The sequence below is a fragment of the Solanum tuberosum genome, unplaced genomic scaffold (assembly GCF_000226075.1).
Source record: "Solanum tuberosum cultivar DM 1-3 516 R44 unplaced genomic scaffold, SolTub_3.0 scf00063, whole genome shotgun sequence".
NCBI classification, from domain to species: domain Eukaryota; kingdom Viridiplantae; phylum Streptophyta; class Magnoliopsida; order Solanales; family Solanaceae; genus Solanum; species Solanum tuberosum.
The window spans coordinates 410917-432302 of record NW_006238988.1 but is presented as its reverse complement, the minus strand read 5'-3'; the positions used below and the strand labels follow the sequence as shown (position 1 = coordinate 432302).

The following is a 21386-nucleotide window of genomic DNA, read 5'->3' as shown; positions in this document are numbered from 1 at the left end:
TCAACTTGTAGAATTTTATTGGGTATATTGTTGTTGTTCAAGGGTTGGAGAGTAGTTATATTTATCCATTTAATAACATTTATTTTTACCATAATTAAATGATAAAATTGATATAATGTTTCATGCTATTAATTAACCATATGCACAAGATTCTGTAAGAGATAACTTATTTATCGAAACTTTAGTGGATAAAGTTACTTGATAACTAACAAAACAATTGAGATATGTTTGGTGGTAATGTGGTACACCATACATGTTTCCTTGTTCATATGTAGTAAACATATTTTTTTGTTAATTCTCATTCTCATGTACTTCAGTTATCACATTAGTTGATGATTGTTACTATTCCTTGTTTTTCGAATACTATCCAATGCTTTTTATTTATTTATTTATTATGTTGTCTTTCTTTTGTATGTTTTTTTCCAAATTGCTTTTGTAGATGTTATTAAGTTGAGTATTTCGAAAATGACATTTCTACCTAGTGTGTGTGTATTCTATCCTTTTAGTACCCTATTTATAAAATTACACTGAATATGTTGTTGATGTTACAGTCATAAAATTTAAGGGGTCAAAATGTATAAGAAAATAACTTAGGTGTGTGCAAAAGCCATCATAATAGTTCATATACATTAGAATGCAAAGAGAAGTCACAAAGCTAACGGCGTCGTTGAGAGTTATAGGATTTTAGCCGCAGACGGTGGTTTTAGCACTGTGATTGCTAGGGTTTAGGCCGGAGAAGACGACGGAGTAAGATGAAGCCGGTAGTAGGAACAGCAGTGTCGAACAAGGCTTACAATCGATATGTCAAACGGACCTCCAAATTCATGGCTCATGATGAGAAGGATGAATGCAACATCGGTGACCGTGTATATACTCTCTCTCTCTCTCTCTCTATATATATATATATATATATATATGCATATAGTTGTTATTAAATCGTTTTTTTCGTCAGTTTGCTGATTATGTTATTTTGATCTTTGATTATCTGAGCAATTTCAATTATGAGCTTGTTAACTTGCAATTGGCTTCAAAATAGTTGTTTGTTTCAATGCAAATAAAAAGAGCACCTAAAATTACACATATCTAGACTCATTGTAGAGATTCATTTCATTTCGTAATTCTTGTCTGTTTGTTGGTACATGAAGTTGGTTAAAAATTAGATTTTTTTCGTGGGAATGTTGCTGCTGATGTTATTTTGGTTTCTGAATTCAAGGGTTCTAAATTATAAGCTTGTTAACTCGCAACGAGACTCCAAAATGATTGTTTGTTTCAATGAAGAGTAATGAAGCAGCTAAAATTATGCATCCCTAGGCTTGTTTTGGAGTTCCATTTTTATCTAAATTCTTAGTTGGCGATGTGTTAGTATCTTCTGTGCTAGTAATCTGTTTATGATGAGTACATGAAATTGGTGAATTCTCCTTATTTTCAGTTGAAATTTTGTTAATGATGTTATTACTCAGTTCCAACTATGGATACCAAAGGGGTCTATGGTAGGTTATAGTCTAATTATGCTAAGTCTATGATGACTATATTAGAGTGGCCATGGTTAAGAGGCTTTCCATTATGGACTGTAATTACTTTGGGATCGTGCGAGGTTGATTCTTTAATGGCATTTCGAATTATATTACACCTTGAGCTATACAAGACGAGAGAAAAGGGTAGACTTTCCCTGTGAATATTTGGAAGTATACTTTATGAAAATACACTTCTAATCATGAGTTTGAGAAAGAAAGCGGGTGGTGGGATATAAGTTTTTCGTGAAGGGGAAGATGTGCCGATTCAAATATAACTGTGATTCGTCCAATCACTAATTTTATTTGTTTTTTTCTTCTTATTTATTAGTAATTTCTAAAACTCAAAGTGGAAAAATTCATTAAATCTAGCTTAAGATAGTTGATTCGTCCATCCACTAAATTTGCCTTGTTGTTCTTATTTATTAGTATTTCCCTTAAATTGAGAGTGAAAAATTCATTAAATATCACATACAATATTTGATTCGTCCAACCACCAAATTTGCCTTTTCTTTCTTTCTTATTTATTAGTATTTTCCTTAAATTCAAAGTGGAAAAATTCATTAATTCTAGCTTACAATATTTGAGTCGTCCAACCACCAAAATTGTCTTATGTTTATTCTTATTTATTTCTACTTTCTTAGATTCAAAGTGGAAAAATTCATTAAATTTAGCTTACAATATTTGATTCGTCCAACCACCAAATTGATCTTGTGCTTCTTCTTATTTATTACTATTATCTTTTATTCAAAGTTGAAAATTTTATTAAATCTAGCTTTATTGTGGTAATTATGATTATATTCCTTAAATCCAAAGTGGAAAAAATCATTAAATCTAACTTGTATCTACAACCAAATACATTCACATTTCAAAATCACATTTGTAGTGTGAACTTATTGCCTGATTTACTAGAGTTAAAATAAAGGAAAAATCTCAAGCACATGTATTTTCTTTGATGTTTACTAAGCTTATAAATAATTAAGAACATTTATAATCAATAATAAGAGAACATTTTAAAATTTATCCTCCTATTTATTGCCTGACAAAGTAATTTTTTTTCTTTCAAAATTTGAACTAAAAGTATATAATAAAAACACAATTTCATGTGTTCAGATGTTGAAATATACCATAATTCAAGTGTCAAAATGAAATTTATTGAACACTTAAACAATTCTAATACAAGTAGGCCCTATATAAACTCTTACTCACACATGTAACTTGTGATTGAGTACACCATATGCAAAAAAGACCCAAAAAAAAAATTATAGTGATTTTCTCCTCTTAGCTAAAGAAAATTCTTTTCTTTTCGTACATTACTCTCTCTGTGTGTTCTTTTTTTATCGTGTTACTTCTCTTAGTTTTTACATCGATTTTTCTTCAGAGCTCTAGTGGTCGGAAAATTGATCGGCGTCGGAAAACAAGTAGAGTCATAATCACAATCGAGGTAAATTTACTTTTTTTTTCTCCTTGATTTTGCCTTTGATCATTCATTTTTATGAATATTCTGTGTTTTAATTAAAGTTTTACACTAGGTGATTTCTTTCCATCTGTCCTAGCCTTGGTAGATAGAGTTGCTTGGTACTTGTTGCTGGTGGGAAGTGGCAGGTATCCCTGGAATTTGTCGAGGTGCACGCAAGCTAGCCTGGACAGCAGAGTTATTAAAAAAAGAGTTGAAATTGGAGTAATTTTTTCTCGTTCTTCCTCTTAGATCTATTTTTTTGACAAGTTTAGCCTTTTTATTTATTTCTGTAATTTGGAGTTCTGCTGAAAGTTTAATCTTCCTGCACTATGTTTGAATTTTGCATTATTATTTTTTTTGCCTTGGGAAGTTTGATGGGGAGATTGTAGTGGTGAAAGTTGAAATTGGGGTTTTTTTCCTTCATCTTATTAGTTCTATTTTTTAGAGAATTGCTGCCTACCTCTAGTATGCTTATCATCATACTAGGTTGATTTATCAAAGAAAAATGTGAGTGGGCTATTCATACAAAGAGGAAACAGGGTTACTCAGTTTCACAAGCGTTTGACCTTGTCAGTTTACTTAGAATAATTGATTTTTGATGAACCTAACCGTTTCCATTTTCATGTTTTGCAGAGCTGTGGAGGTGCGGTTTTGATTTTAGAAATCTTCATGCAAAATAAATAAGTCGGATTGAAGCTTTTCTGTAGTAGCGTCTTTATCAGAAAAAAATATGGAGGCTCCAAAATTTGTTGGACTTGTAGACTTGAATCAAAACCTGTGGCAAATTTTTTATCATAAGCTTGGCGAGGGGTCAAACATGTCTATTGAAGGTTATGGGATGAGCAATGCTGATGGTTCTGGTGCAATGTCGGTGGATAACAGCAGTGTTGGATCAAATGATTCTCACACTCATATTCTAAACCATCAGGGTAATCACATCCACAATAACTACTCTGTTGCTGCTAGCGTAGTGAGGGGCAGAGTTTCTAGGTGGAGTGATGATGCCCTTGCGCAGGCCTTGGTTGATCCTCAATTCCCCACCATTGGGCTTGAGATTTATCATGAGTGGACAATTGACTTGAGGAGGCTTACCATTGGACAAGCATTTGCTCTAGGATCTTTTGGAAAACTCTATAAGGGAACTTATAATGGTGAAGATGTAGCCATCAAGCTTCTAGAGAGGCCAGAATATGATCTTGCGAAGGCTCACTTTATGGAGCATCAATTTCAGCATGAGGTCATGATGTTGGCAAATTTGAAGCATCCAAATATAGTACGATTTATTGGTGCATGCCGTAAAGCCATGGTGTGGTGTATCTTGACTGAATATGCAAGAGGGGGATCAGTGCGTCAGTTCCTCACGAGGCAGCAAAACCGAGCTGTGCCATTGAAGTTAGCTGTTAAGCAGGTCTTGGATGTGGCAAGGGGGATGGAGCATGTGCATGGCCTGAATCTGATTCACCGAGATCTGAAATCCGACAATCTACTGATTGCTGCTGACAAGTCAATCAAGATAGCAGACTTTGGTGTTGCTCGAATTCAGGTGGTCAGGATGCTTGAGGCGGCAGAGACAGAAATCATGACTAATATCAGAACGGCACGTTTCAGGTGCTGCCCTCGTCCTACGGCTACAGGGAAAGAGGAAACTGGAGGCAAAAGGTGTTGAATGGCAAAACTGATTTTACTATTCCCTATTATTTATTGTTGTTACTGTTCTTTTCTCCATTAGAATTACTTGGAACAAACCAAGTAGCTTTGGTTTTGGTTTAATAGAAAATGTGTTTTGGAGAAAAGAACCAATTTAGTTTTCACTATCATCAAAGGTTGCACTGAAATGAGTAGTATCTCTCAAATTTTAATCATAGACTAATAGTCATAAATCAGGCTTTATTTACAATCCGTTGCTAGACATTATTCTAAAATTTGTATTGGATTTAATTATTTACTAGTATGTTATTCCCAATAGTTAGGAATATTGAGGTGGATGCATAAGTATACTAGAAGAAATAAGATAATTAAAATTAAAGATATTTGAAATAAAATAGGAGTGACCTTCGTGGAGAATAAGATGAGAAAAGTGACATTGAGATAATTCAGATATATGAAGAAGAAATGCACAAATGCATCCCCCAATGAAAAAGTGCGATAAGTTGGCTATAATGAGTTTTAAGGAGAGATATATAGGCCGAAGAAGTTTTGAGAAAAGGTGATTGCACACGAAAAATCAGGGAATTTGGGCGATTTTTTGAAAAAGGCTTATAAATGCAGAAATGGGCGTTAAAAAAACGGTGTGAGTGTACATGAAGCTTCCCCAACTCACTAAGGAGGTCCTCATAGAGTTTTTTGAGATAAAAAATTTGGATGCTCCGGGCGCCAGATCCATGGGCTAATACACACGAAAAATTGGGGAATTTGGGCGATTCTTAAAAAAAGGCTTGTAAATGCGGAAATGAAAGTTAAGAAAATGAGTGAGTGTACGTAAAGGTTCCCCAACTCATTACGGAGGTCCTCATAAATTTTTTTGAGAAAAAAAATTAGGTGCTCATGGCGCCAGATCTATGGGTAAATACATACAAAAATTATGGGAATTCGGGGGATTCATAAAAAAAGACTTGTAAATGCGGAAATGGTTGTTAAAAAAAATGGTGTGAGTGTATGTAAAGGTTCCCCAACTCATTACGGAGGTCCTCATAAAAATTTTTGAGAAAAAAATTTCGAGTGCTCCAGACGCCAAATCCATGGGCTAATTAATATACACGAAAATTGGAGAATTTGGGCGATTCTTAAAAAGGGGCTTGTAAATGTGGAAAAGGACGTTAAAAAATGGTGTGAGTATACGTGAAGGTTCCCCAACTCATCAAGGAGGTCCTCATAAAGTTTTTTGACATAACATTTCAGGTGTTTCGGGCGCTAGATCTATTGGCTTAATACACACGAAAAATCAGAGAATTTGGGCGATTCTTAAAAAAAGGCTTGTAAATGCGGAAATGAGTGTTAAAAAAATGATGTGAGTGTACGTAAAGGTTCCCCAACTCATTACGGAGGTCTTCATGTGTTTTGAGAAAAAAAAATTAGGTGCTCCAGGAGCCAGATTCATAGACTTAATACACATGAAAAATTGGGGAATTTGAGAGATTCTTAAAAAAACGGCTTGTAAATGTAGAAATAGGCGTTAAAAAAATGATGTGAGTATACGTAAAGGTTCCCCAACTCATTACGAAGGTCCTCATAATATTTTTTGAGAAAAAAAAATTGGGTTCACGGGGCGCCAAATCCATGGGCTTACACACGAAAAATTGAAGAATTTGGGCGATTCTTAAAAATGGCATGTAAATGCTGAAATGGACGTTAAAAAATGGTGTAAGTATACATGAAGGTTCCCCAACTCATCACGGAGGTTCTAAATTTTTTTTTAGAAATAACTTTCGGGTGCTCCGGGTGTCAGATCCATGGACTAATACATACAAAAAATCAGAGAATTTTGGCGATTATTAAAAAAGGGCTTCTAAATGCGGAAATGGGCATTAAAATGATGGTGTGAGTATACGAGAAGGTTACCCAACTCATTAAGGAGGTCCCCATAAAGTTTTTTGAGAAATTTTTTTTGGGTGATCCGAGCGCCAGATCCATTGATACACAAAAAAAGTCGGGGAATTTGAGCGATTCTTAAAAAAGGCTTGAAAATGCACAAATGTGCGTTAAAAAAAGGTGTAAATGTACATAAAGATTCCCCAACTCATTACGGAGGTCCTCATTAGGTTTTTTGAGAAAAAAAAATTGTGTGCTCTGGGTGCCAGATTCATGGGCTAATACACATGAAAAATAGGGAAATTTGGGAAATTCTTCAAAAAGGACTTGTAAATAAGGAAAAATGCATTAAAACATGGTGTGAGTATACGTAAAAGTTCCCCAACTCATTACGGAGGTCCTCATAAAGTTTTTTGAAAAAAATTTCTTGGGTGTTGTAGGCACCAAATCCATGGGCTAATATACAAGAAAAATCAGTGAATTTGAGCGATTTTTAAAAAAGGGTTGTAAATGCGGAAATAAGCGTTAAAAAAATTGTGTGAGTATACATGAAGGTTCTCCAACTCATTACAGAGGTCCCCATAAAGCTTTTTTAGAAAAAATATTCGGGTGCTCCAGGTGCCAGATCCATAGGCTAATACACTCGAAAAATCTAGGAATTTGGGCGATTCTTAAAAAAAGGCTTGTAAATTCGGAAATGGACGTTAAAAAAAAGTGTGAGTATACATGAAGGTTTCCCAACTCAATAAGGATGTCCTCATGAAGTTTTTTGGGGAAAAAATTCAGGGTGCTCCGGGCGCCGGATCCATATGCTAATATACACGAAAAATTGGAGAAATTGGGCAATTTCTAAAAAAGGGCTTGTAAATGCAAAAATGGATGTTAAAAATGGTGTGGGGGTACGTAACGGTTCCCCAACTCATTACGGAGGTCCTCATAAAAATTTTTGAGAAAAAGAACGCTTGATCAATGGGCTAATACAAACGAAAAATCGGAAAATTTGGGCGATTCTTAAAAAAGAGCTTGTTAATGCGGAAATGAACGTTAAAAAAATGGTGTGAGTATTCATAAAGGTTCCCCAACTCATTAAGGGTTCCTCATAAAGTTTTTAAGAAAAAAATTTAAAGTGAACCGTGTGCCAGATCCATGGGCTAATACACACAAAAAATTGGAGAATTTTGGTGATTTTTTAAAAAAGAGCTTGCAAATGCGAAAATGGACGTTAAAAAATGGTGCGAGTGTATGTAAAGGTTCCCAAACTCATTACGGATGTCCTCATAAAGTTTTTTGAGAATAAAAATTTGGGTGTTTCGAGCGCCAGATCCGTGGTCTTATACACAAAAAAATGGGGAATTTGGGTAATTCTTAAAAAAGGGCTTGTAAATGCAGAAATAGGGGTTAAAAATATTGTGTGACTATACGTAAAGGTTCTCCAACTTATTACGGAGGTCCTCATAAAGTTTTTTGAGAAAAAAATTTTGTGTGCTCCTGGGCACCAGATCCTTGGGCTAATACACATGAAAAATCGGGAAATTTGGGCGATTCTTAAAAAAGAGTTTTTAAATGCGGAAATGGGCGTTAAAAAATGGTGTGAGTATATGTGAAGGTTCCTGAACTCATTGCAGAGGTCCTCATAAAGTTTTTTAAGAAAACATATTCGGGTGCTCCGGCTGCATAGCTAATACACACGAAAAATCGAGAAATTTGGGTGATTCTTAAAAAAGGCTTGTAAATGCAAAAAATCGGCATTAAAAAATGGTGTGAGAATACATAAATATTCCCCAACTCATTACGGAGGTCCTCATAATTTTTTTTGCGAAAATTTTTTCGAGCGCTAGATCCATGGGCTATTACACACGAAAAATCGAGGAATTTGGGCGAATCTTAAAAATGGGCTTGTAAATATGAATATGGGCGTGAAAAAAATGATTTGAGTATACTTGAAGGTTCCCCAACTCATTAGGAGGTCCTTATAATTTTTTTTGAGAAAAACAGTGTCTGATCAATGGGCTTATACACACGAAAAATAGGGGAATTTGGGCGATTCTTCAAAAAGGGCTTGTAAATGAAGAAATGGGAGTTAAAAAAGTTGTGTGACTATACGTGAAGGTTCCCCAACTTATTAAGGGGGTCCTCATAAAGTTTTTTGAAAAAAAAATCAGGTGCTCCGGGTGCCAGATCCATGGGCTAATACACACAAAAAATTGGGAAATTTCGACGATTATTAGAAAAGGGCTTGTAAATTCGGAAATGGATGTTAAAAAAATAGTGTGAGTGTTTGTAAGGGTTCCCAAACTCATTATGGAGGTTCTGATAAAAATTTTGGAGAAACAAAATAAAATGCAATGGGCGCCAGATCCATGAGCTAATACACACGAAAAATCAGGGAATTTTGGTGATTCTTAAAAAGGACTTGTAAATGCGGAAATGGACGTTAAAAAAATGGTGTGAGTATACAAAAAGGTTCCCCCAACTCATTAAGGAGATTCTCATAAAGTTATTTGAGAAAAAAAATTTGGGGACTCCTGGGCGCCAGATCTATGGGCTAATACACATGAAAAATCGGAGAATTTGGACGATCTTACAAAAGGGATTGTAAATGCGGAAATGGGCGTTAAAAAATGGTGTGAGTATACATGAAGGTTCCCCAACTCATTACGGAGGTCTTCGTAAAGTTTTATGAGAAAAAAATTTCGGGTGCTCCGGGCGCCAGATCAATGGGCTAATACAAACGAAAAATCGGGAAATTTGGGCGATTCTTATAAAAAGGCTTGTAAATGCAAAAACGAGCGTTAAAAAAATAGTGTGAGTATACGTGAAGGTTCCCCAACTCATTACAGAGGTCCTCATAAAGTTTTTTGAGAAAAAAATTACGGGTGCACTGGGTGTCAGATCCATGAGCTAATACACACGAAAAATCAGGGAATTTGGGCGATTCTTAAAAATGGGTTTGTAAATGCGTAAATGGGTGTTAAAAATATGGTGTGAGTGTACGTTAAGGTTTCCTAACTCATTAAGGAGGTCTACATAAAGTTTTTTGAGAAAAAATTTTTGGGTTCTCCTGGAGGTAGATCCATGGGCTAATACACACGTAAAATCGAAAAATTTGGGCGATTCTTAAAGAATGACTTGTAAATGCGGAAATGGGAATTAAAAAAATGGTTTGAGTATACTTGCAGGTTCCCCAACTCATTACAGTGGTCATTATTAAGTTTTTTGAGAAAAAAATTCGGGTGCTCCGACGCCAAATCTATGGGAGATTTTTTTAAAAGGCTTGTAAATGCGGATATGAGTGTTAAAAAAATGGTGTGAGTGTACGTAAAGGTTCCCCATCTCATTACGGAGGTCCTCATAAAGTGTTTTAAGAAAAAAACCGAGTGCTTCGGGAGCCAGATCCATGGGCTAATACACATGAAAATTGGGAAATTTGGGCGATTTTTTAAAAAACTTGTAAAGGAGAAAATGGGAGTTAAAAAAATGGTGTGAGTATATGTAAAGTTTTTCCAACTCATTACGGAGGTCCTTATAAAAATTTTTGAGAAATTTTTTTTGGATGCTCTAGGCGTTAGATCAATGGGCTACACACGAAAAATCAAGGAATTTGGGCGATTCTTAAAAAAAGACTTGTAAATGCAAATATGAGCGTTAAAAAATTATGTGAGTATACGTGAAGGTTCCCCAACTCATTACGGAGGGTCTCATAAAGTTTTTTGAGAAAATAATTTTGGGTGCTCTGGGTGCCATATCCATGGGCTAATACTAATGAAAAATTGGGAAATTTGGGCAATTCTTAAAAAATGGGCTTGTAAATGCGGAAATGAGCGTTAAAAAAATTGTGTGAGTAAACGTGAAGGTTCCCCAACTCATTAAGGAGGTCCTCATTAAGTTTTTTGAGAAAAACATTTTGGGTTCTCCTAGCGTCAGATCCATGGGCTAATACACATGAAAATCGGGAAATTTGGGCGACTCTTAAAAAATGGCTTGTAAATGCGGAAATGGGTGTTACAAAAATAGTGTGAGTGTATGTAAAGGTTCTCCAACTCATCACAGATGTCCTCATAAAGTTTTTTAGAAAAAATTTTTAGGTGCTCCGGGTGCCAAATCCATGGGCTAATACACACGATAAATCAAAAAAATTGGGCGATTTAAAAAAAAAGGCTTGTAAATGCGAAAATGAGCGTTAAAAAAATGGTGTGAATATATGTAAAGGTTTTTAACGCATTACAGAGGTCCTCATAAAGTTTCTTGAGAAAAAAAAATTGGATGCTCTGGGCGCCAGATCCATGGGCTTAATACATACAAAAAATTGAGAAATTTGGGCGATTCTTTAAAAGAGACTTGTAAATGCGGAAATGACCGTTAAAAAATGGTGTGAGTATATGTGAAGGTTCCCCAACTCATTACGGAGGTTCGTATAAAGTTTTTTGAGAAATTTTTTTGGGTGCTCCGGGTGCTAGATCGATGGGCTAATACACACGAATAATCAGAGAATTTTGGCGATTCTCAAAAAAGGGCTTGTAAATGCGGAAATGGGCGTTAAAAAAATGGTGTGAGTATATGTGAAGGTTCCCCAACTCATTAAGGAGATTCTCATAATGTTTTTTGAGAAAAAAATTCGGGTGTTGCGGGCGCTAGATCCATAGGCTAATACATATGAAAACTCGGGGAATTTGGGCGATATTTAAAAAAAAGCTTTGTAAATGCGGAAATGAGCGTTAAAAAATTGTGTAAATATACATAAAAGTTCTCTAACTCATTACGAAGGTCCTCACACATGAAATGATACATGTTTAACTTAATGAGGACATGAGCTAAGATAATAGGTAATGGAGGTCACATAACAGAGTAGAAGGTCAATAAGTGGTTGAACATTATTTCAATTTCTCACAAGATAAGCATGGTGGTAATTAGATACACCATATATGTTTCCTCGTTCGTAGATAGTAGCATTATTTTTGTTATCTCACGTTATATCATATGCTCCAATTATCACATTAATTGGCTATTATTACTATTCCTTATATTTTGAATACTATGTTGTGCTTTTTCTTATAATTATTTATTATATCATATTTACTTTTCTATTTTTTTTCAAACTATGACTTAAGTCGTGGTATTTCGAAAATAAAGTTTTTATCTTCACCAGGTAAAATAAAATTTGTACACACTCTATTCTATTACTGTCATAAAATTTAAGGGGTCAAAATGTATAAAAATAAGTTAGGTGGGTGCAAAAGCCACTTATTACTAATTAAAGGAAAAATGGTGCACACTCATCATTTAGATTAAAGTGTAAATTGAAGTTCAAAAGCTAACGACGTCGTTGAGAGTGATAGGGTTTTGGCCGCAGCCGGTGGTTTCAGCACTGTGATTTCTAGGGTTTAGGCCGGAGAAGACGACGGAGGAAGATGAAGCCGGTAGTAGGAACAGTAGTGTCTAACAAGATGCAGAAATCAGTAGTGGTGGCAGTGGATAGACTCTTCCACAACAAGGTTTACAATCGATATGTCAAACGGACCTCCAAATTCATGGCTCATGATGATAAGGATGAATGCAACATCGGTGACCGCGTATATACTCTCTCTCTCTATTATCTGTTGTGAAAAATCGTTTTTTTTTTTCAAGTTTGCTGATGATATTGTTTTGATCTTTGATTATCTGAGCATTTTTAATTATAAGCTCGTTAGCTTGCAATTGGCTTCAAAATAGTTGTTTGTGTCATTGATTAAATAAAAAAAACACCTAAATTTACCCATTACCTAGACTAATTGTAGAGATTCATTTGTGTGTAGTTGTGATCTGTTTGTGTGTAGTGGAATTAGGTGAAAAATTGACGTCAAAATACATGTTTGTTCCAGTGCAAATTAATGAAACGGTTAAAATTACTCATACCTATACACATTGTAGAGATACATTTCATTTTCCTAATTCTTGGTTGGCCTCTCCTTTTCTTGTAATCTGGTTGTAGGTACCATGAGTTGGTGAAAGATTGGTCTTTTCTAGTGATGTAGCTGATTATGTTATTTTGTTTTTTTTTTTATTACTCAAGTATATTAGGTTTTGAGCCTGTAAACTTGCAATGAGACTCCAAAGTAATTGTTTGTTTTAATGAAGAACAAAGAAGCACCTAAAAATAGCATTTCTAAACTCATTGTGGAGCTTCTTTTTTGTCCAAATTCGTAGTTGGCGATTTGTTCTTATCTTCTGTGCTTGTAATCTGTTTTTTGGTACATGAAGTTGGTGAGTCATCCTCTTTTTTTAGTTCAAAATTTTGTCAACGGTGTTATTTCCCACACCCAAGGGTGTGTGTAAGTGTTCAATAAGAGGGTTGTGGGATACCATGAGGTCTCAGGATCAAACCCAAGCGATGGCAAAAACACCAAGTGATTTCTTCCGGTGTGTCCAAGCCTTGCTGGACAGAGTTACCCGGTACTTGTGTTGATGAGTGGTAGAAGGTACTATGTGGAATTAGATGAGGTGTGCTCAAACCCATACACCACAATTATAAAAAAAGAAATGATGTTATTAATAATGTTATTTCCTGGTTGCAACTTTGTATATAGAAGGGGGTTTCATGGTTGGTGTATATTCTAATTATGATAAACCTTTGAAGACTAAATTTGAGTGGCACTGGTTATAAGAGGATTTCTATGATGGACTACAATTATTTGGAATTGTATTGTGGTTGATTGATGTGTTCTTCTAATGGAATTTTTTATTATATTACACCTTGAGTTATACAAGACAAGAGAAAAGGGTAGACTTTCCCTCTGAATATTAACACTTGTGAAATACACTTCTTATCTCGAGTTTGAGGAAGAAAGTGAGTGGTGGGATGGAAGCCATGTGCGTAATTTTAGTTCAGGGAAGATTGCAGATTCCAATATAAAAAAGATTTGGTAAATTCTGAGTCTAGATGATGTATATATTTCCTTCATGTGATTTAAGGTTCTTTTGCTTTTTCCCTGTCTAATCATAATTAAATTTCTACTATAGCTGCGGTAGGTGCAACGGAACTGATTTGTCAAGATGGTTACTTTAATCCTTTAATGTCATTGCAGTAGAACTTTCAGTTACGGCCTTCATGTACCATTGTTGCATTGTATCTGACAGTCATTCTTGTAACTTCCTGCTTCTTATTTAGGATCAATATCTCTCAATTTTTATACAGTCGTGAATTTTGCTGAAGCTTATTAGTGATTATTTAAGATTATAATTGGGGAACGAGATGTTGAGTTCTGGATGAAATTCCAATTTCAGGTTAAGTTGGATCATTCAAGACCATTGAGCAAGCGTAAGCACTGGGTTGTAGCTGAAATTTTGAAAAGAGCAAGAATTTATGTGCCTCCACCACGAACTACCACTGAGAGGGTCAACAAGACTGAAGTGCCCCCTAATGCTAGTTAGAGCTGAAAGAGAATTACTATTTCAATCTTCGCCTTGTGTATCCAGAACAAATTGCCTATTTACGCAACTTTTTTGATGTTTTTGCTCATCTACTGAGAAACAAGTACATGTCAGCTGCTGTTTCGGCGTTGATCAACTAGATTGAAGACCATGCTAGTCAGAAACTGGTGTTTTCCAGGTTAAAATGGTCTGCATTGGTCAATAAACCCAAACAGCCAAAATAGTTGTTAGTGAAAGTTCCTAAGGAAGTAGGAATTCATAATAGTTGAGGCTGTTAAGCAACTAAATGTTGTATGTCCTGCAATTGCCTTGTTATCTTTTTCCATAGGATCTAATCTAAAATCTGGCACAAATTATGGTTTTCTTGTGTTACTGGCATTCCTGGCTATGAAGGTCATTTCATCTTTTTTGTTGTGAATTTGTCTGAGTTGTGCGTCTTAATAGCGCTCTTAAACGTAGCGACAGAGAGCTATTCTTTTCCCAACCATGCACTGCACACATTTTACTACTTCTGATCAGAATATGGTGTGTTGTGTATAATCTTACAAAATCAAAATTTGAAGCAGAGTTGCTGCTAGTGAGGATTGTTTACTTGCTTATGCAAACAATGATGGACAAACAATTGAATAAAATGAAAGTCATCTATCTTTAGCCAAATCTTGTTATCTGATCTATTATTTGGTTGTTATGGCAAAATGTTATTATAGACAATATGTAATACCATGTTATAAATAATAGTTGATTGTATATATTGCTTATACTTCAATACCTTTTTCTAAGCAGGATATCTGATTTAACATGAGAAATTTACATGGGAAGACATGTCCGTTTTCATTCACTTAATAAACCAGTTTAATTAAACATTGCAATTTAGTTAGCTTTGACTTACTATGATTTCTCAAATAACATTGTAAAGAATATTTTTTTTTTGTCAACAAATGGATTTGATTCCTGCCTTTTCTTTTCATATAAATAGTGTTGAACATACACAAGCTAACAACTTGATGATATTACAACTCTTTAAACAGCTGAAGAAAACAGTATTTTACCCCTCTTCAGAAGTGTAATAAAAGGAAGAAGATATGGTAAAACCCCCTTTTCACAAGCATAACTATGTAGGAACTTTAATCAAATGCCCAAAATTTTCTGCTTCTACGTTGACGTGAAAACAGAGTTTCTTCTGTATCTGATTTGAACTGAAAACCTTCAATAGTCAGTCCCAGAAGCATTCCTAGAAAACATATCTGTCTGGGGGTGCTTCTTCTGGAATCTGAAAAAAAGCAACAAGAATTTAAAAGCGCGAACAATGGACGACTTCAATATGTAATAGTTTTTGTTATTTCAAATGTTTTATGGTAGCATTGAATGAAATACATGGGTAGACATGCTTGCAGATGCACCATTTATCAACTGCCAAAATTGGCTAAACGCATAATGGAATGCTATAAATGAATACTCTTCTAGGGCGCTATGATGTTCCAGTATCATATTTCAAACAACATAGTATCATATTCCAAACAACATATGATACTCTTCGACCATACAAAACTGCATGACCATAATCCCATCGAGAAGTTTTCAAGGAATGTTACTTCTATATTTAGTTTTTCCTATAAGGTCTCTTGATTCAAAATGAGCTGAGGCTCCTTCGGAAACAGCCTCTCAGGTCTATTGAAGTCACGTGATACAAAATGCCCAAAAGAAAGGAAAATATTAAGAGCATACCTCCCCAATTTTCCATTCCTTCTTTGTCCAAATGCTGTTATCCCCGCTGAAGTCCTCTGTTGATGCGGTACTCCTGCAAAATAACGGCAGCAGAAAGAACAACCAAAAGGACCTCATCAAAAAGTTACGATTTCAAACTTCAATAGAAAACGAAAAGACCAAAATTTTGATGAATTAATTCTCCATAGTCTAAATAATAATCATGGCACAAGTTAAGTAACTACTGCTGGAACTTACGTCAAGTTGATACTGACAGGGGATGCCGTAACAGGAAAACCCCCTTGAGAAGGAGTAGGAAGTTGGCCACCAGAGGGATTAGCAAAATGTGGTGAGGTCGTAGAGGTGGAAAATAAGTTCCTCCCAGAACTTGCGAAAATATTGCTGGGAGTGGAAGGATTTTGACATGACTGGGTAGAGACTTGGGTTCCGAAGCCAAAGGAACCTGCAAACAAAGTCAAGCTAAATAAAACGCATACTCAAGAACTGACAATACTCGAAAACCCTGTCAAATTACCTGATGCTGATGTATTCCCAAATGAAAAAGCATTCGCCCCAGACGAATTTGATGTCTTAAAAGAGTTCCCAGGGAGATTGGGTTGCCCAAATGTACTAGTTGGTGGAGTTGATGTCCTGTTAATTTGAAAAAATGAAGTCAGAAGCTGGTAAAAGCCAAAACTCTAGCATATGCAAATTTATGGTACAAACTACATGTGTGAGAAAAATAATCTTTTTATTGTTTTGCACTGCTCAGTAGCTTCTCAACTGCGGGATCTGTTCTAGTATTCACAGAATCAACTGAGTAGTACCAAAGACGATTTTAAAGAATTTCAGTGCTGGATGTTATATAAAAAAAGGAACTGAGGAAGATTTGGAAGACAATTCCAATCTTCATATGATGGATGGTCAGCAAGTAAAGAGACCAAGGAAAAGCTGCAGCCATCTACATATTGAAATATAAATGTCTTAGTTTATTGGCTTGTTGGATGTAAATTAAATCATGTTAAGAAGATGTGCGGTGATAGATTTTATTAGCTCATTACTAATTGATTTTGGTTTAGCTATCAATAAAATTAACTTATCAAAAAAGCCAAATTCTAGTATAAATGCACTAATGTAGGTTCGTATGCATCAGTTCTAACCCTGTATTCAGTATGGTTCCCAACTGACTAAAACTTGAGGCTGAAGGAGGAAAACTGCTTTGAGCACTCGACAATGCATTTGGTGCAGCACCAGGAAAAGGACTTTGAGCACTCAATGAGGCACCAGGAAAAGGACTTGAGGCACTTGGTGCGGCACCAGGAAAAGGACTTTGAGCACTCAATGAGGCACTTGGTATGCCACCAGGAAAAGGACTTTGAGCATTAGGAGCAGAAGTTGATGTAGATGCATAAGGATTTCGCAATAGATTTTCAAATTCAGCTACTTTAGAATTAACTAGGCTCCTCTCTCTCTCAACCTGCATTAACACGAGGACAGAAAAAGGTTTGTTAGAACTTAGAAGCAAGATCATAAGATGATATTAGTCAATGAAATGATAAGAGTTTACTAATAAGTTGTGAATCATGTTAAGTTAGTTATCTCTCTAACTAATCTAAAGCTCTCTGCTGCACTTAAAAGTCTTCCTTTTCGATAAGATAGAATTCTTTGATTGATTTTTTTGAGTAAATTGCATTTATGCATATATTCAGATAATGAAAACAATTTTCAATTGCATCAATCAGTATCAGCCAAGAAGACAGATCAAGAAGGTAGCAAGAGTGGTGTCTTACAATAGACATCAAGCTCTGTCCACGTTTCGCATCATCGTATGCTGCTGCTCGCAGCTCTTCATAGCTAACATCACCAGTAATATCACATGGACCGCTGCATACAAAACAAATGGCAACAGCTGATCAATCTCTTTGATCTACCGATTTCATGAAACAGGCATGTGTACATAGAATTTGAATATGGGCCCACCAGATATATGCAGGGTTCCATAGAATAGAAAGATGCTTCTTTTTCTTTTTTTCTACTTTCAGTTTTAGAATAGAGAAAGAGTAGAAACTAAGAGGATGCTCTCTAGAAGAGTTGCAACAAGTGCACCCCATATGATATTTTAGTTTAAAAAGAATGTGAAAATATGCAATCACTTATCCAACCAAAATTTCTCAGACTAAGATTTGAAAATTGTCATCTCCCAAGATAGGCAGTTATAAAATCGCCAATTAGCTTCAATTGAACAAGCTCAACCTTGAAGAAAAAAAAGTGGTAGGCCAATGTTGAACTCTGAAGAAGGCGAAGGCTGGGCGAGAGACAAGGGAAGAACAAATATGGGGGGCAATAGCTGATAAAAAGCACAAAATAAAAAGATTATACTAGTATTTGTGTTACTGCATGATTCGTTCTTTGAGTAGTAGATCATTCAGGGAAGAGAGAGAACTCTATGGGCTCTGTTGAATTGTCTCCAAACTCTATTTGGCAAATGAAAGCGAAGGGTTAGAGATCTTCATTTTCCAACTCATTAACTCTCGATAATAATTAAAGAAGCTGGGTGAGTACTTAAATTGGCAAATAAAAGAGAGGGCTGGGGATCTTCATATTCCAATTAATACTAATTAAAGAAACTAGATGACTCACAAAACAAAAATGGAATAATCTTCAATGGGTCTTCTTCATGAAAGAAACTCAAAGTATGACACAAGCTGATTTAGCAAAGTGAGTGAAGTAAAGATAAGATCTAAAACATACTTTTTACGATGACCATAGCAGGTAAGAAGCCACAATGGTTTCTCATTATTAAAATCTTCCACAATCTGGCGTCTGCATGACTCAGCATCTGTGCAGCTTCACATGTAGCAGAACCAAACCATTAATTCCACTTAAATCATAATGCTAAATGCAAAACAAAAAGGTTTGTGCCACAGAACACTCACGTGTGATTAGGTGCTACAGGCTGATTGTCGGTTTGCCGCGATGAAGAACTGTTGGTAGTTGCAGAACGAGTCCACTTGTTTTCAAAAGGCTAAAAATGAAAAAAAGAAGTTAGTATGCATCATGTAGACCTGAAAGAGTTTATTCAAGATACGCCGGATGACTCAATCCTGGGAGAGTTTACTGCTAGGTCACCTAGACTTTTACAGTGTCATAAGGCCTATCAATTCATTTTAATTCTTCATAGAACCTAGAAAACGGGGTAGAATCAAACCTACACATACTCATACAAAAGTCCATAATCATAGTTGTATTACATAAATATGTCATTGATCTGATAAAGAAATAATACTGAAAGTTCCAAGAACCATACATAGATATTGACTCGCCAGTACAGTGGAAAACTTTAATTACCACAAATACAAAACAGTAAGTATTGAATTCCACATACTTATGTATAACAATATTTAACTCCATATGTCTCCATTAATCAACATTTCCTTTGGAATTTAGATTCATGTGACTTTTTAGTTTGAAGATAGCATCAGCGGCATTATTTTGTTTGCTGAAATCAAAAGGTGGCCTTGTAAGGATAAAACTTCAGATAGCATATGAAATTGCTTAGCTGTCTTGCTATTGATACTTCTTTTTCAGTAAATGAAAAGGACTGTATGTTGTCAACCAAAATCCTGTTGCTTCTCTATATGTAAACCCCACAACAATTACATTCTTATAACACATATTATGAAAATAAAAGGCCTGACGTGACTGAATTTTCAATGGTTTATCTAACTTTCAAGGCTAAATAGCAGCAATGACAGATTGGAACGGAAAGGAAATAGGGATGGGAAGTTCACTTTGAAGACTTGTTACAATGTTCTAACACGAAGACCCCTTGGTAATTCTGAAGGACATAGGAAACAAGTCTGGAAATCAAAAGCCCCCACTAAGTCACGTGTTTTGTATGGTTGGTGAACAAAGAAGTTTGTGTTGCCATTTCAAAAAAAGAAAAGAAAAGGAGGAAGAAGCTTGCCTTATCGAAGACAACTTGCAAAGAAGTGGCTTTTATCTAAGTAACAAATGCTACATAAGTTGAAAGAACTCTGGAACAATGAGACCTCTATTATTACACTGTTCAGTGGGATTTTAAGTTTGGCAGATGTGCTTCAGTATTTTGGGACTAAAATGGGTGACGTTAAGATCTACAGGTGATGTTTTAATTTGTTGGAGTAGGATGGCTTCGTTGGGATTTGAACATGAGACCTCATGGTTCTCAACCCACTTCATTGGGGACTAGGCCATACCCATGGGACATTTCTAAATTTTTTACTTCCAATTCTTTATCTTTATGACTCACCATCGTTTCTTCAACTTTTAAAAATAATACCATTGAGCACTAGCAACATGTTAACACTTGTTGAGACATAAAGATAAAGAATGATATGAATTCTAGTGTCCAGGATTAAAATATCTAGAGAAGCATTATCGCTTAGCAGGTAAAATTGAGAATATGGAGAGAAGACTCCTCAAAATGGTACTGGGGGAGCATAGTATTTTTATTAAATATAATAATGCTAAATAATCTGCAGCAACCAGCTATAATTAGAGAGTAATGGCTAAAGTACCTTGTATTGATTCTGTTTGAGCCCCAAATCACTGGACCCTCTTGGCTGGGAGTTGCTCTGAACACCAAAACCGAAAGGGTTGGACTTTGTCTGCTGCATATTCGTATTCTGAAAATTAGAGGATTGGCTGCCAAACCCAAATGGATTTGGCTTCGGTTGTTGTTGGGCAGCATGAAGAAATTTACAACGTTCACCATATTGACAGCTGGATGAATAAGACAACAATCAGATCCTGTTTTTCATACTTAAACAAAGGAACCTAATCATAACAAGGATTACTCAACTCCCATAAAGAACTACTAATTAAAATAACACTTCCTATGTTTTAAGTTAAAGACATCATTTTTACTTTCTAAGACATAACAGCAAACACCACCTTTCTAAGTTCTAAGATGGAATATCATACCAATTATTATTCGATTTAAGGTCAATATTATGTAATTTGAAAAGGAAACACAACCCCCTACCTCCATCCCTTGAGTTTACTTCCCAACCTAGCTTTATATATCCCGATATGTTCAAAAATAAAAAAGTTTCAATCAGGGATCTGTCCCCCCTCCATTCAACCTTTTGGTAGGTCCCTGGTATCCCATACTAATGTAAATAAGAGGCATACTTAACATTCATCCTTGATGAGTTCACAGAAAAAGGAAATCCTTGATGAGTTCACAAAAAAAGGAAAGAGACATTCTTTTTTAAACTGAATAACAAGAAAAGTAAGAAAAACAAATTGAAAAGGAGGGAGTAATATTTTTTCCTTCGCTAGGATTTGAACCTCAGACATCATGATTCTCAACCCTCTTCATTATCCACCGGCCACACCCTTTGACCCTAAAGCTCATGACTTTACTTGGCTAAGATCATTCAACCATTACCACAAAGATGAGTACAACAATCAATCAACCAACTCCTCATCAATCCTAAACCACTAGTGCAATAGGAATCCTCTAAACTCATCCCCCACCCCCGCCATACCAGATAACTCTATCCACCAGACTTGGACAAATATTAAGAAATCACCAAGTCTTTCTACCTTCATTGGGATTTAAACTAGAGACATCATCATTTTCAACCCACTTCATTAACCATCGGCCACACCCTTTGATGCTAAAGCTCATGACTTTACTTAGCTAGCATCTTTCAACCATTACAATAAAGATTGAGTACAACAATCAATCAACCAACTTCCCATCAATCCTAAGCAACTTCACCCCTACC

The 21386-nt window shown here is 35.5% G+C and overlaps 3 protein-coding genes across 7 annotated transcripts in view; 2 read left to right on the top strand and 1 right to left on the bottom strand.

The window, feature by feature from the left end:
* The first annotated feature begins 647 nt into the window (after nt 1-647).
* Nucleotides 648-14323, top strand: LOC102602694 (30S ribosomal protein S17-like). Of its 2 annotated transcripts, none has more exons than XM_006345177.2 (2): nt 648-866; nt 13759-14323. In XM_006345177.2, the coding sequence occupies exons 1-2, from the start codon at nt 753-755 to the stop codon at nt 13903-13905; spliced, it is 261 nt and encodes an 86-aa protein (XP_006345239.1). In that variant the 5' UTR covers nt 648-752; the 3' UTR covers nt 13906-14323. The 2 variants fall into 2 exon arrangements, with proteins under 2 accessions (XP_006345239.1, XP_006345238.1); XM_006345176.2 differs by lacking the exon at nt 648-866 and adding an exon at nt 11769-12068.
* On the top strand, nt 3063-4848 carry LOC102601913 (serine/threonine-protein kinase HT1-like). 4 transcript variants are annotated; one of them, XM_015307763.1, is made up of 4 exons: nt 3063-3192; nt 3604-4010; nt 4134-4174; nt 4208-4847. In XM_015307763.1, exons 2-4 carry the CDS (start codon nt 3701-3703, stop codon nt 4634-4636), a joined length of 780 nt encoding a protein of 259 aa, XP_015163249.1. In that variant the 5' UTR covers nt 3063-3192; nt 3604-3700; the 3' UTR covers nt 4637-4847. The 4 variants fall into 4 exon arrangements, with proteins under 4 accessions (XP_015163249.1, XP_015163248.1, XP_015163247.1 ...); XM_015307762.1 differs by having other exon boundaries at nt 4134-4847; XM_015307761.1 differs by having other exon boundaries at nt 3604-4174.
* A 565-nt stretch (nt 14324-14888) lies between the features above and the next one.
* Nucleotides 14889-21386, bottom strand: part of LOC102601579 (zinc finger CCCH domain-containing protein 16) — a 7417-nt gene continuing 919 nt past the window's right edge. Inside the window, exons 2-10 of the mRNA XM_006345172.2 lie at nt 20169-20373; nt 18546-18634; nt 18361-18456; nt 17400-17493; nt 16770-17086; nt 16145-16260; nt 15868-16072; nt 15631-15703; nt 14889-15175 (exon numbers count right to left, since the gene is read on the bottom strand). Coding sequence (XP_006345234.1) covers nt 15137-15175; nt 15631-15703; nt 15868-16072; nt 16145-16260; nt 16770-17086; nt 17400-17493; nt 18361-18456; nt 18546-18634; nt 20169-20373 — 1234 coding nt within the window. The 3' untranslated portion in view covers nt 14889-15136. The remainder of the gene's footprint in view (nt 15176-15630; nt 15704-15867; nt 16073-16144; nt 16261-16769; nt 17087-17399; nt 17494-18360; nt 18457-18545; nt 18635-20168; nt 20374-21386) is intronic.